Source organism: Lacerta agilis, chromosome 7, assembly GCF_009819535.1.
Source record: "Lacerta agilis isolate rLacAgi1 chromosome 7, rLacAgi1.pri, whole genome shotgun sequence".
NCBI classification, from domain to species: Eukaryota; Metazoa; Chordata; class Lepidosauria; order Squamata; family Lacertidae; genus Lacerta; species Lacerta agilis.
The window spans coordinates 21,554,062-21,569,031 of NC_046318.1; the positions used below are offsets into that span (position 1 = coordinate 21,554,062).

Sequence of the window (14,970 nt, forward strand, 5' to 3'; positions counted from 1 at the left end):
TCGTAGCATAAAAATACAAGATAAAAGAACACAAAGCATAGGAGCCAACGGGTCTTCAGCCCCCCCAATAAAATATTTGAGGGGGCTGCCCCACCCCAAGTTAAAGAGAATTGCCATTCAAATGGTGTGCAATGTGATTATGTGGGGCAGGGCTTACTTGCCCCCCCCCCAATATTTTATTCAGGTTGGCACCCGTGACACAAAGTACATAATAAAAACAAAAACAAAACAAAACAATAGCCCCCCTTTCCTAAAAACATATTTAACTTAGGACTCGGCTACATTAGTAAAGAAACAACAATTTGAATACGCTATAAACATGCAAAACCGGGTGGAGCCAGAGAGCAGGAAATTTTTATACACAATTTTCATAGAATCATAGAGTTGGAAGAGACCACAAGGGCCATCCAGTCCAACCCCCTGCCAAGCAGGAAACACCATCAAAGCATTCCTGACAGATGGCTGTCAAGCCTCTGCTTAAAGACCTCCAAAGAAGGAGACTCCACCACACTCCTTGGTAGCAAATTCCACTGCCAAACAGCTCTCACTGTCAGGAAGGTCTTCCTAATGTTTTAGAAAACCTAGGGTTCCCCCCCTTTTGTTATAACTATCTAATTTCTGACTTATTTATAGCATCTCCCCCCCCCCCCAGTGTAGATCCACCCATGTTATGGGATATTAATCAGCTAAACACCTGGTTGAAGAGGAACGTAAAGGTGTACAATGCAGGCACCAGGCAATATATTTATTTATTGCATTGCATTCATGTATAAATGTTGCATTAAATACCATAAATGTGGGGTTGTGATTTATATTGTGCGTGGCGATCACTTGTCATTTCCCCCCATGTTGCAATGTGTGTGTGTACATATATAAACAGAATGTGTAATATTGCAAATAAAATTAATTTTACTACACCATCAGGAACGCAGAATGTTTCATGTCTGGTAGGCGTGGGAACTGAAACAAAATGGTGGATCCAAATGGCAGGTTGGTACTGGAGATGAGCCTTGCCACTTTTCAGCTTAAGTCATGCCTGAAAGGAGGATAGTGTAGAAGAGGGAGATGAAACCGCAACACGCCAATGAAAACTGCATCCCTCCTCTTCCCCTCTTTTCTGTCCGGCTCTTAGGAAACATTGCTGGTTGCTTAGTTTTGCGGCTTGAACCCTTGCCTAACTCTATATGTGTTACAAACCAAACTAAGTTGAGTCTGGTTCTCCTTTTCATGAAAGATTCAAAAATGCCAGACCGGTTTGTGATACAAACCACTACAGTACACAGAGGTGCCAACTTGCGCCAAAGATCGAGGGGGCTGGGTGACGTCACCCACATGGCGTGCAACGTGCAATGTCACATGATGTTTCAGGAGGAGCCAGGGGATGCAGAGGCCGAGGGCTCTCCCTCTCTCACACCATGCAGTCTTCCATGGCAGGAGGTGGAGCCATTCACTGAAGCCACGCTCAGCTCAGCTTCCTCTGCCTCAACAGTAGGGAACATTGGGGAGCAGCCCCCCCAAATTTTTTTGGGGGGAATGCACCAGCAAACAAATAGCACGCAAGGTTTGAATAGCAGGGAGCCATTTTCCATGCAGTAACTAAGAGTTCTATGAGATTCCAAAGCATGCTATCAAATTCCCATATTTCATGCAGTAAAGAAGAGTTCTATGAGATTCCAAAGCTTGCTATCCTGTTCTTACATTTGATCCAACTAAGTGAACAATCCACTAACATGAGTTTGACCAAACTGCTGGAGGCAGTGAAGGATAGGAGTACCTGGCGTGCTCTGGTCCATGGGGTCACGAAGAGTCGGACACGACTGAACGACTGAACAACAACAACAACAAGTGAACAATCCCACCCACAAGACACTGGTGTAAAGCAAGTCAGTATAAGTTAAGCTGATGTAAATTTAGAGTGGAGCCAAACTCTGTTCAGTAGTGGGGTTACTGCTGGCTGAGCAGGCCTAAGGCTGGCAGAGAGAAAACAAGCCCTTAAAATAGTGTTTGAGTTATACCACCTTTTTTTGCCAGCTTAATTTACACTGGATTCCCATGTCTGACCTGAATGGGCCTAAACACGCCCCCCCTCCCGCTCTCTGGTCCCACCCCCAGAACACCCCTTTCCCAACCCTTATGCCAGTTTAAGATTTGCTTTGTCCCATCTGAGCTGGGATGGAGGAGATATGCTGACATATCTCTCTGACTGTGCCAAGGATGAGGGATTTAATCTGAAGAAGTGTGCATGCACACGAAAGCTCATACCAAGAACAAACTTAGTTGGTCTCTAAGGTGCTACTGGAAGGAATTTTTTATTTTGTTTTGACTATGGCAGACCAACACGGCTACCTACCTGTAACTGGATTTAATCTAGTTTAGTCTGACTGTGCCAGGAACCTCCCAGGTCAACTGGAGATCCACTGGATTCTAACCCTCTCATCCCGGCAGATCTTGCTATAGGATTGATCCCTAAATGTGTTATTTGAAGAACTTCAGATCCTATCTTCTTCCTCTTTCAGACAAACGCAGAACTGCTCTCATAAACAACAACAAAAATAGTTTAGTATTTTAATAGCTCTGATAATATCACGTGGCTGACAGTCTTTCAGCTTTGCAGCAGACAATGCTGCCGGTTGATGGAGGCAGAGAGGATGGGCAAGATGTTGAAATGGAGGATATAAAAGAGGAGAAGTGAAGGTTGCTCTGTATTTATTGCTACAGACCTGTGTCTTCACAAACACCGCAACCTGTCAGAGGAAAGCGTAGCAGCTGCAGGTACTGTGACATTTTAAGCCTGTATAACTTGTTTTGCCACGAACCCTTGAATTTGGGAGAAAGGGGCAAAAAAATGCTATCTATAAATGTGAAAAAAGCAATGTTGCAACTGTGAGATATTCCTTGTGCTTAATAATGGAAGAGCAGGATTTAATTTGCTTATTAAAAGTGCATAATGCTAGGCAAGCATATAGGGTGACCAGGATGCCTTGGGCATAATAAGTAGAAAGGTGAAAATTCAAATTAACAAAGATAAGAGATGATAGATAGATAGATAGATAGATAGAGAGAGTGCTTTTTTTCTGGGGGGATGCAGGGGGACGCATACCCCTAAACATTTTGTGAATCTAAGTTTGGCCTCATTGAGGGGCAGTATTTCAAAACGAGAGTACCCCCTAAACATTTCTTTTTTAAAAAAGCACTGGATGGAGAGAGGGGGAGCAAGGACAGAGCTTCTGGATCTCTGTAACTATTGTTTGCCACGCAGAAGTGATGAAAGATGTTATCTAGCACAGGATCAGCTACTGGTTTGGGGTGGTGGTGCTCACCTGGGCTCCTTCCTGGCAGCAGCATCATTGGCAGGGAGCCAGGTGCACACTGCCACCCCTCCCCACCTGCCGCTCCTGATCTAGTGAGGCTGTCAGGACAGAATAGTGAGGCAGAAGTCTAAGCACAAGTCTAAGCACAGTTCTGGCTTACCACATTTTGAAGCAAGTAAAGTAATTTGCATTGCCATATGAAAAGAAGGGACCCTCAGAAAATTAAGAGCAGGGTCTACAATGTTCCAGCTGCACCCCACTGCTTCTCAAATGTGTCTTCCACTTAACCACTACAGACATATCTACAGGTTAAAACTAATTTCCATCTACCCAAGGGTTATCCTGGACCGGGAGTTCTGAGGGGAGCTTAGAGATTTCCCCGCAAAAACAAACAAAGTCCCATCACCTTTCGCAAACTACAATCCAAACGGTTATACTGATATGCTGGTGGTGCAAAATACACCCCAAATGTGTAGTAATTCTGTCCTCTCTTGCAGCTGGTGGCTCCAGAGCTTCAGTTTAGCAAAAGATAATTAAAAAATAATAATAATAGGAAGCTGTTTTACAGTGAATCAAGTCATTGGTCCATCTAGCTCTCTATTGTCAACACTGAGAGGCAGCAGCTCTGTGTGATTTCAGATAAGAGGCTACTCCTACCCTACCTGGAGATGCCAGGAATGGAACCTGGGACTTTCTCCAAGGAAAGCAAATGTTCTGCCTCTGAATGACAGTCCTTCCTATTCCATGGAATCCTTAGAACCTAGGCGATTTGCCCTATAGTACCTAGAAATTCAACTGACTGCATTGGAATTTGATTCTAGGTAAGAGCCGAGGTCCCCACTGCAGCTCCCCAGATAAACATATGTGCCAAATAGGACCAAATAGCTATTTATGATATACAACATACTGCTTTTCAAACTCCCACCAGACTCTCAACACAATTTCTCAAACGACTTGAGAAGCTGCCGCTGTTCAGTAGATTGCAAAATGCGAGGCACTGAACCAACTGCAAGGCTCTGTGGACCCTGCTTCTCCATGCTGCAGCCAAGGAGGGCTGGCGCACCCATGAGGCAAAGTGAGGCGGTTGCCTCAGGCGGCAGGATCCGCAGGGCGGCAGATCCCAACGTAGATCTTTATTTCCCCTTTGTTCCTGATGTAGATCTTCACTCACTCCTTCTTCCCTGGCGGGGAGGGGGCGTGTGCCATTTTGTGGTTCGCATCAGGTGCAAAAATGTCTCGGGCTGGCCCTAGCTGCAACTGCAAAGGAGAAAGTGTCTCTAACTTACCATATGGATCATCCACACCGTGTAGGTTCTCTGTGCTACCACCAGAGGTTGCTGGTAATTGCTATTAAATAACATGGAAGTCTTGCCATATGGCTCTACGTCATTTTTCATGCACACAGCGGGGGGGGGGGACTACGTAGACACTTATTTTATTTTTGGTCGGTTTTCAAAGGTTGTGGTAACGCATATGGTTGCACTTTGCATCACCAAACAAAAGAAATATTTAAACTGCTTCAGAACCTCCTTGATGACCTTAATGCCCTGTAATTTTATGTATTACAGACCAGATATGTTGCTTCAACTCTCTTAAGGTATACTGCATTTCACTTGCAATTTATTAATTTTATTTATGCTTTTCAGATTTATACATATCACTAATTTTACAATCATTTTAACATTTCAAAACTTGACTTCCTTTCCCTTCTTTCTGCGGTTCCTTAAATTTATTTTTAATATATTCTGCATATACAAACTAACTTAATTTGCTCATTTATTCATCTGCTCTAAACATATACTCGTTATGAAACTGCAGGTTGTTGCAATAATCCCGCCAGGGTTCTGATCTGTTTACAATTTATCTGTAAATCCTCAATAAACCATTTCCATTCTTTTATAAAACATTTGTTGTCTTGATTTCTTATTCTTCCAGTAAGTTTCTGCATATTCCATGCGTTTTTGTATCCATTCTTCCTTTGCTGGGAATGTACTTGCAATTTATTAAGAACATACAAATTGCAGGCACAGCACATAACATTCCATTGGGGCTGCAAACTTAAAAAATTGTTTGGGAGAAAATCCCAATGAGCACAGCTGGCCTTTCTTCCTTGTTAACATACAGAGAATTGGGCCCTAAGGCAGCAATATTGCCAAGTTATGTGTTCAATGGGGTTTACAGAACATTAGTGAGGTGACATATACAGCGCATGGATTGACTGGGAATGTATGGGGTGGGGTTATTTTTTATCCAGTTGGATGAATGCTTTAGCATTTAATGTTGGGACAAACCAATGAAAGTGCTATTTTTGTGGGAAAGAAAGAAACGCTTCTTTTTTTTCAGAGCAATGATTTGTCTTGTGTATTGCATTTTTCACAGGTTGCAGTAATGGACTCCCTTTCAGTAGCCAATGGCAGCTTTCTTCTAGATCTTTACAAAAAGCTGATCCAATCATCTGAAGGCAATATTTTCTTTTCTCCTTGGAGCATCACATCTGTTCTAGCCATGGTCCACACAGGAGCAAGAGGTAGCACTGCCAGCCAGATGGCTGAGGTAGGCTCTTGAATTTGTCTGCCACCACCGCACATTTCAACCTTGCACATAGTTTGGAGATACAATACAGTGGTAATTTGGTTCTCAAACTTAATCCATTTTGGGAGTCCGTTTGACTCCCAAAACCATTCAAAAACCAAGGCGTGGCTTCCGATTGGCTGCAGGAGCTTCCTGCACTCAAGTGGAAGCTGCGTTGAACATTCGGCTTCCCAAAAACGTTCACAAACCGGAACACTTACTTCCAGGTTTGCAGCATTCGGGAGCCGATTTGTTCAACAGCTAAGCCGTTCGGAAAATAAGGTACCACTGTACAATAAATGCTGCTGTTACATACGGCATCTGTTAAAGTGTTTTATTTCAATGTTGTGTCCCCGGATGTTGTTGGACTACAACTACCATCTTCCTTAACCACTGATTAAGTTTTTTGGGGTTGGTGGGTTTTGTAGTCCAGCAAAATCTGGGGACCCAAGATTGAAGAACGCTGATCTGAAGAACATTGTTGCGTACACGAACGGGAGGAAGATGGGAAACCAGATTAAACAACTGATACTAATAATGTCAACATGCATGTGCAAACAAATCCGCAGAAGCTTAGCCATAAAAGAAAATGAAACTATAATTTGAAATTGTCAGAATAAAAACTATGATTTGAGAAAATCAAGCTGACCCTAATCTTGAATGCCATGTAAATATTTTATCAATCTAGGTTCAATTGCTGAATTACTAACAAATTATTGTATGTATCTGTTTTATGTAATTATCTGAAAAATAAATCTTTACAACTCTGCTTACAGGTGCTTCGTTTCAATGCATCATCAGAAGAGTCTGAAAGGCCTTCACAGGTAATATCATTAATATCATTCTTTAACAGGTTTGGCAATCCTAAACACTCTGGAAGTAAGTTACGTTGACTTCAATGGGATTTACTGGTAAGGCAGCAATCCTATGAAATTTACACCCCTCCAATATTTGTGTTTTTGTACACTTTGAAGAGCTGCATTGCAAAATTTGGAGATGTGCGAATTTTGAAGGATAGCTGTGTTCCGGTTAGCATATTCGTTGGAGAAGTGAGAGTTACGTAGCTTCTCATTAAAATGCAAATTAAATTAAATTTCTCCATCTTCTTCTTCTTTGGCCATCACTTGTAACTGAGTAAGATTGTCTCCCATGAACACAGTCTTAGCATAAGGTTACCAGATTTTTTTCTAATGAATCCGGGGACACTTTTCAACTTCAGTCAAATTCAGTGGATTATGTCAGGGGACCGATCTGTAAATCCAGGGACTGTCCCCAGGAAATGGGGACGTCTGGTAACCTTATCTTAGCAGTGAGTCCGTAAGTGAGTGTGGAGGCCAATTCTGGATCCACACGTCCTTCCACAGTGGGGACATAGGTTTCTGGGCGGGAGTTGATCACGGTGAGGGTTTGCCAAAGGTGCCTTCCTCTTAGCGCGTTTCTCCCTTTCATCCTGAGTTTGAGTGTCTTCAAAGTCCATGACACCTTTGGTAAAGGCTGTTCTCCAATTGGAGCACTCGCCGGCCAGTGTTTCCCAATTGTTGGTGTTTATATTACATTTTTTAAAAGTCGAAACAAAACAAAAAATTCATTCCAGCAGTACCTTAGAGACCAACTAAGTTTGTTCTTGGTATATTTTTAAAAAGATTTGCCTTGAGGTGTCTTTAAACCTCTTTTGTTGACCACCAGCATTACGCTTTCCATTTTTAAGTTTGGAATGGAATAGTTCTTTTGGAAGACGATAATCAGGCATCTGCACAACATGGCCAGTCCAAGTAGAACGTAACATATAACATATGTTAATTAGAACATAATATAAATTATTGCATTGAGCATGCTAAAGTTTAGTCATTTTCCAAAGGAGGATGGAAGAGAAAAGCTAAACTCTTGAGCAGCAACTAGTTTTGCATGATTGTCATTTTGAACAAGATATGGATGGTGAGGCAGGCCTCCGCACCATTTACCCTAAAATGATGTCAAACAAGGCTGCTACAGTCATACCTTGGACCTCAAACACCTTGGCTCCTGAACAAATCAGTTCCTGAACAATCAAAACCCAGAAGTGAGTGTTCCAGTTTTCAAACGTTCTTATGCAAGCCAAACATCCGACGGGGCTTCCGCGGCTTCTTATTGGCTGCCTCCTGCAGCCAATCAGAAGCCGTGCTTTGGTTTCCAAACATTTTTGAAGTCAAACGGACTTCCGGAACGGATTCCGTTCGACTTCCAAGGTACAACTATTTGGAATTGTTATCTACCTATGCAGTACGATCGAGTCTAATGCAACTGAGATTTTTATATGCAATGGTGTCTCCCTGTTAAGGAACCAGGACTTAGTAAAGATGAAACCATCAACAGTCAATTCCAGGAACTGATTTCTAAAATCAACCAACCCAAGAACACCTACCTGCTGAAAACTGCCAACAGATTATATGGAGAAAAGACTTTCGATTTTGACAGCGTGAGTAATATATACTAAGCCATGTTTCATTTGAAAATAGTTACATATATAAAAATATAGCTCTAATCACAAAGATTACTTCCACATAGTATAATTAGATAATATGGTGCTAAGAGAAACAAAGTGTTGTATGCGGTATATGATGCAATATTACACAGCTAGAGGGTGATCATTATTAAATTTAATATATATTTTGTTTTGTGGTGCTTATTTCTATTTTTCACAGTAATTTCTTATTTCTGTTTTTCACAGTAATATAATTTCACGACACCAATTTGAACATTTGCTTTTATTCAACACGTTTGTATCCTGCCTTTCTTACAAGGATCTCAGGATGAGAAGGGTCTCTGCATACAACCTACTTCCCCCTTCCCCCTGCACAAAAAAGAGAAACTCATAACAATTTATATTTTTGCCCCTATAATGTTCAGGAATACCTTCAGCTCACTCAGAAGTATTATCATGCAGAACTACAACCGGTTGATTTTCTGAATGCTGCAGAGCAAGTCAGAGACCAGATCAACATTTGGGTTGAAAAACAAACTGACAGTAAGCTTATTTATTCAGCCGCTGCAGACTGTAATTCCAAGTATTAATCTACTGAATGCTCAGTTCCAGACCTGTCCTTGAGTCTTAATGTCCTTAGAACCACTTAGGCACCCAAGGGAATAAAGCCTTAGCTACAAGAAAAGCAGAGAAAACAGTTTTAAAGTTAATTAAAGATTTACAAAATCCACTGTATCTCCAGGCTTGAAAACTGCATCCTGATTTCTATAGAGGGATACAATGGCCCAGTTCTGGTACCCTGAAAATGCTTCATCACCTCTAGCCAGCATGTCCAATGGTCAGGGATGACATGTGTTTTAATCTTAAACACCTGGAGTATACCCTTGTTGAGCGCTATGAGAAAGGGCTACAGCGAATCTTGGGTTTGTCCCAGGGCTGTCTTAAGCATATGCGGTGCCAGGGTGCAAAGATCCACCCGGTGCCGCCCCCCCCACCCCAGGTTGCCCAGTCCCAGGCGCACAGGAGGGCGGAGCCAGCCAGCCGCCTCAGCATCTCTCTGGCTCGGTCACCCCCGAACTTGCGGTACAGAACCGCGCGCAGAAGAGCCTATTGCAGTGCTCCAACCGACGGGCGGGCTCTTCCCCGGACTCAACTCTCGGGCCCCGGATTCTCGCCCTGGAGCCCCTGAGAGCCCGGTGCCCGGGTGCCCCACACCCCTAGCGCCTAGGGGTAAGACGGCCGTGGTTTGTCCACCCCTATCTCCTCTGATGCACCTGTGAGATCAGAAGCTTGCACTTCCAGTTGGGATTAACCATGGGTTTGTGTCATATCCAAACCCTGAACCATGGTTATTCTTAACTATAGGCAGCTGGAACAAGTCAGCTTCAAAAAGTGCAGTTTGTGTTTCAACTAAAGATATCTATTTGTCTGAGTTTAGTTAATACAGCGAGTTGCAGTAATCTAAAGTAAAAGCTGCTTAACCCCTCCTTGGAGGTACACGGGGGGGGGGGGGCAAGGGAAGCGCATGAACCTCAGATTTGCTGAGGCTAGTTCTACATCAAAATCGTCCCACTTGTACAGGAAACCATGTGCGATTCCAATGTAAATGTGAAGTGGTATTTGAGGAACCGACACATTTTTCTGAGCTTTTTTGGGGGGTGGGGTGGGGGGAGTGACTTTCTGGGCATAATATGCAATCCCTAGCTGCTTAAATATTGAAATCCATTTGGTCTATCTAGTTTCTCCCTGTAATGGCTTAATAATTGGTTCCCATCATGCTAGTTGCTTCTCCTTTACAGCACCAAGTAATATTCATGCAGGTGAATCAGCCAGCTAGAGCCTGGGTCTGGGAAAATGATAGTTTTTTAATGACAGAAATTCACTTTCCCATTTCACCTGAAGCACCCCGCAAGCCATGGGGAAAGCAGTCGTGAGAAAGAGTTCAGATGAGCGACTCCTAGGCTTGAGAGAAGAATTATCTGGCTCAGAACAACACCATTCCTTTTAGCGCCATATCCTATTTGCATAGCAACACTGGGATGCCAATACATTAACAACACCCTTCTGTTTTCCAAAAGACAAAATCAAGAATCTCTTGCCTAAAGATTCGGTTGGTGCTCAGACAGCACTGGTCATAGTAAATGCCATTTACTTCAAAGGAAAGTGGGAGAAAAGATTTGAGAAAGCAAATACTACTGAGAAGCCTTTCAGACTGACTAAGGTACACATGTGTTAATAAAATAAAAGTTGTGTTTTTCTGTGAAATTGACATATTCTGCTGGTATCAATTGTCTGTAAAATTATTCAGAGCTCTGTGCACAAGGAAAACCACTAAATGTTTATATTAAGCAAGAGAATTGTGGGTTGTTCTTGGTTTGAAAAGCTACATTGCTATTCTAAACAGGTCTATCCAGAAGTAAGTCCTACTGATTTCAAAGAGGGCTTGCTCCCAGGTAAAGCAGTTTCAGATTGTGGCTTTATTCTTTTTAAACTTACAAAGTTGCTTATGTAATGAATTCTGCTTGAATCTGGCAGCCCGGGCATTGTGACTTATGCCTACCTTAATTGCTACCAATATGATGGTGCAACGGGGGGGGGGGGGGTAAATATGTGATGATATAGCACTCTGAATTAAAGTGGCCAGGAGCAAAGCAAAATATAATGAAACAAGTAGGATTCAAACACAGAAGGCCTATACACCAGCTGATGCTCTCATTGCTATCCAAAGAATTACCCGCGCAGCAGAAAACCCTAATGTCACCCACTCCCTCTGCACCTTTTGGACTAATCTAAAGCCACTTCAGCTTGCCCAGGGCTGGATCTACACTGACCTGTTTAATGTTATCAGAACGATACCAGGTATATCATTCTAAAACGTCACAGGGCATACTTGTAAATCAAAGCATTTCTTACCCCCTCATCAAAACACTGCTGGTTGTTCTGTAGTGTCACCTGGTGTCCCATTTTTAATAACACACTATGAACATCAAAAGTAGGATGCCATGTGCTCAGATACGATAGGAAAACCATTCCTTAACGTTAAAAACCATGAGTGCAGATCGGCCCCATGTTCAGAGATGAGTGCTTGTTTTTAGCTTTTCAATGCTGCCCCCCCCCCTGGTGGAAACAACACTATTCCCTTCTTCCCATTGTCATAACAACCCCCCACCCCCCAAAAGGAAAGTAACGGGGGGGGGGGAGTTGCCTGTGTTTGAGAGAGAAAGGCCCTTTATTTAGTTTTAATGCTTCAAGTTTCTTGGTCCCTGACAAATTTCAATGGCAGTTCATTTCAGTGGGAAAAAGGATCACATGTATTTTTTATTACAGACCTTGTCAAAGCCTGTCCAAATGATGTTTCTAAAGGGTACATTTCCAACCTTCTACATTGATATCCTGAGGGTTCGTGTTCTTGAGCTCCCATATGAGAACAACGACGTCAGCATGTTCATCATGCTTCCAGAAAAAATCGAAGATGAGTCTACTGGTCTGGAAATGGTAAAAAAAAAATTGCTTTCATGTCTCCAGAGACTGTTAGACATTTCATTTCATCCCTAAATAAATAAGGGATGGGGAAATCTGTGAGCCTCCAAAATGTTCCTGGACAACAACATTTGGACAGAGATTTTTTGGGGGGGGGTTGTAGTCCACTAGCACATAGAGGACCTCTCCTTGCATCAACCTCCAAATCCATAAGTCTAAACCATATAAACAAGAGAAATAATAAAAAACATATTCTTATTAACCCATACCAGCCCTCTCAAAAACAAAGGCCCAAAAGTTAATTCTTTTTGTCTTCTGTTTTCTTCTTATTTTTTTTGCAAGATAAACTGCTATGTCCTTCTCATAGCAAGTTGCAGACCACCCTGGCTGCACCTCTTTTTTTTTTTTTTCCTTTTGCAGATTCACGTTTCCATTATCCATTCCAACGTCCACATCTTCCTCTGACCGAAAGTCACAGGCTGGTTTTTTTTCCCTTCTAATTTCTCCTCTCCCATAACTCCTCGAACTGGTGTTGTCGTTTCCATATCCATATTTTTATCCAAAGCTAACTTCTACGAAGCTGAGTTCAAAGCTCTCACAGCTTGATCCATCTGTTTCACTTCCTGCTGCATCTGTTGCAACAACTCCAAAGTTTTCTCCTGAAACTCCGCAGAATACTTTCCCTTTGTCATTTTCAAGGTCAGAAAACAACTTAATAGTCCAAACAAAACCGTTAGTTATGCTGCTCTCGCAGCCATTCTGCCATTGTTTCTTGCTAAGTCTTTCGAGACCTCCGGAAGAAACGGGTAAAACTTTTTCAAAACCAAAGTTCAGTCCAATTAATCCAAAATCATTCCCCTCTTTATTGGGGAAACAGTTTCAGAAGTTTCCAAATCTTTAACTTTTTGACAAGCGCCTCGGATACAAAGTTACACTGTTCCTTCTCTTTCAAATGTCAGGGACCGAACTCCGTTATTTTAAGTCCCTTCCCGTGCCGAATTCTTTTAAAGTCTTTTTCATAATTTTTTACTCACAGAATTCGAATGCAATCCAAATTTAGGAGGGATTGAGCGCTCTCTCTGTCAGCAGTCGCTACCTCTCGCTGCGGGGGTGGTGCTTGATCCACAGCTCCCGCACCTTCTACCCCGCTCGCTCTCGGCAGCCCTTACTAGGGCTTACCGGAGAGCAGGTAAGGCGCGCTGGGTGCCCGCCAGATCCCACGTCTCCCTGGACAGGATGGTTTCGTTTCCCCTTCCCCAGGAGAGGACCACAAGTTCCTCACCTCTGATTTATATAAACAGAGATAGACGAACAAAACATTGTCTGATTTTCCCCCCCATCGTCACATCCACCTCCATACATTTAAAGCACATGACTTCCCCAAAAGGATCCTGGGAACTGCAGGTTATTCCTCACAGAGCAACAGTTCCCTGCACTCTTAATGAACTACAGTTCCCAGGCTTCTTTGGGGAAAGTCATGTGCTTTAAATGTAAGGTGTGAATGTGATGGAGCCTAATAAACCACAGGCTAGCGTAAGTCCACGAAAGTACAATTCTTTGCTTGTTTACTCAGAAGTAACGCCCATTATGCTCAGTTGGGCTTAATCTCAAGTGCATACAGTTGTACCTTGGATCCCAAACGTCCTGGAACTCGGGACCTTTTGGCTCCCAAATGCCGCAAACCCGGAAGTAAGTGTTCTGGTTTGCAAACGTTCTTTTGGAAGCCGAACGTCCGACGGGGCTTCCGTGGCTTCTGATTGGCTGCAGGACCTTCCCGCAGCCAATCAGAAGCCGTGTTTGGTTTGCAAACGTTTTGGAAGTCGAACAGATTTTAAAAGGGAAAAAAGAGAGAAAATAACATGCTGTAACCTTATGTATTTAGCAGCGACAGAGTGGGTTGCAGGTACAGTGGCCAGATTTGGGGGTGGAGTGGGGTGGTGAAAGCAATATGGGCTCCTCAAACTTGGCAGTGACTTCTCTCCTTGCATCACATTCCCTAGCAAAGTAAACAGCAGGCTTTGTTTCGAAAGCCCTCATAACTTTGTGATGAGAAAAGTTACTGGTTGTAGGGTTTGTGGGTGTTGTTTTTTTAAGAGTCGCGTGTGTTTTTGTTTTGCTGTCTAACTTGCTTTATTATACAACCACAGCTGGAAAAAGAACTAACATATGAGAGATTGTCGATATGGACGAGTCCGGAAATGATGCAGAAAAGGAAGGTGGAGCTTCACTTACCAAGGATCAAACTGGAAGAGAGTTTCGACCTCAAGTCCACCCTAAGCAGCATGGGGATGAAGGATGCTTTCATTCCACGCCAAGCTAACTTCTCAGGGATGTCAAAAAAAGGCGATTTGGCTTTGTCAGAGGTGTATCACAAGTCCTTTCTGGAGATTAATGAAGAGGGCACTGAGGCAGCAGCTGCCTCAGCAGCCACCATTATAATAAGGTCATCTCAGCAGCCCATACAAATTAAGGCAGACCATCCTTTTATCTTCCTTCTCAAGCACAGGGCAACAAAAACCACTCTCTTCTTTGGCAGATTCTCTTCTCCATAGAATGGGGTTGCCAACATAATGAACGCACTGGTACCTCCCATGGTAAACAAAACGCCCTCAAAAATGCCTAAGAGAACTTCCTGCCCTTCCTGCTAAGTTAATGTCGACACTGGCTTTGCCTCTCTTTCTCTCCTCTGCCAACAACCATTTTGTGTTATGCCACATGCCCCATGACAGCCATTTTGTGACTGGCGCCTATAGCACTTTCTCAAAATTGCAGATGTGCTCATTGGTCCAAAAAGGTTGGCAAACTGAGTATAAATGCTTAGGAGCAGGCTGAAATGCCATAGGCCTCACCTTTAGACCTAATGCTGTTTTAGACATAACATATATAAACTTTTCTGCCTTCCTTCTGTTGCCCACATCTGTCTCTGTACACAACAAGTGTGCAGCATCACTTAATTCTTCTCTAAATGCCGGTCATCGTTGTCTGTAAAACATGCATTTTAAAGCAATAAATGTATTTTTTGAAAATTACGTTTCCACTGTGCAAAACAATAGTGTTTTAAAAAGCTCTTATCCTCTCTCCCTGTGCCACAGGACACGGAGTGCAGCTCACTTGCATTTAAATAATACACAACACTCCTATTTATTT

At 42.8% G+C, this 14,970-nt stretch overlaps 1 protein-coding gene across 1 annotated transcript; it reads left to right on the forward strand.

Annotated features, from left to right (window-relative positions):
• Positions 1–5,693: 5,693 nt before the first annotated feature.
• Positions 5,694–14,532, forward strand: LOC117049651 (serpin B10-like). Its single transcript, XM_033154453.1, has 7 exons — positions 5,694–5,864; positions 6,659–6,706; positions 8,200–8,337; positions 8,769–8,886; positions 10,422–10,564; positions 11,671–11,838; positions 13,971–14,532. Exons 1-7 carry the CDS (start codon positions 5,700–5,702, stop codon positions 14,373–14,375), a joined length of 1,185 nt encoding a protein of 394 aa, XP_033010344.1. The 5' UTR covers positions 5,694–5,699; the 3' UTR covers positions 14,376–14,532.
• Positions 14,533–14,970: the final 438 nt, after the last annotated feature.

Bases quoted from the DNA above. Each gene is read 5' to 3' on its own strand.
- LOC117049651 (XM_033154453.1), top strand. From the start codon at position 5,700: ATGGACTCCCTTTCAGTAGCCAATGGCAGCTTTCTTCTAGATCTTTAC. The intron at 8,338-8,768 runs GTGAGTAATATA...TATAATGTTCAG, and splicing joins AGACTTTCGATTTTGACAGC to GAATACCTTCAGCTCACTCA. The intron at 11,839-13,970 runs GTAAAAAAAAAA...ATACAACCACAG, and splicing joins AGTCTACTGGTCTGGAAATG to CTGGAAAAAGAACTAACATA.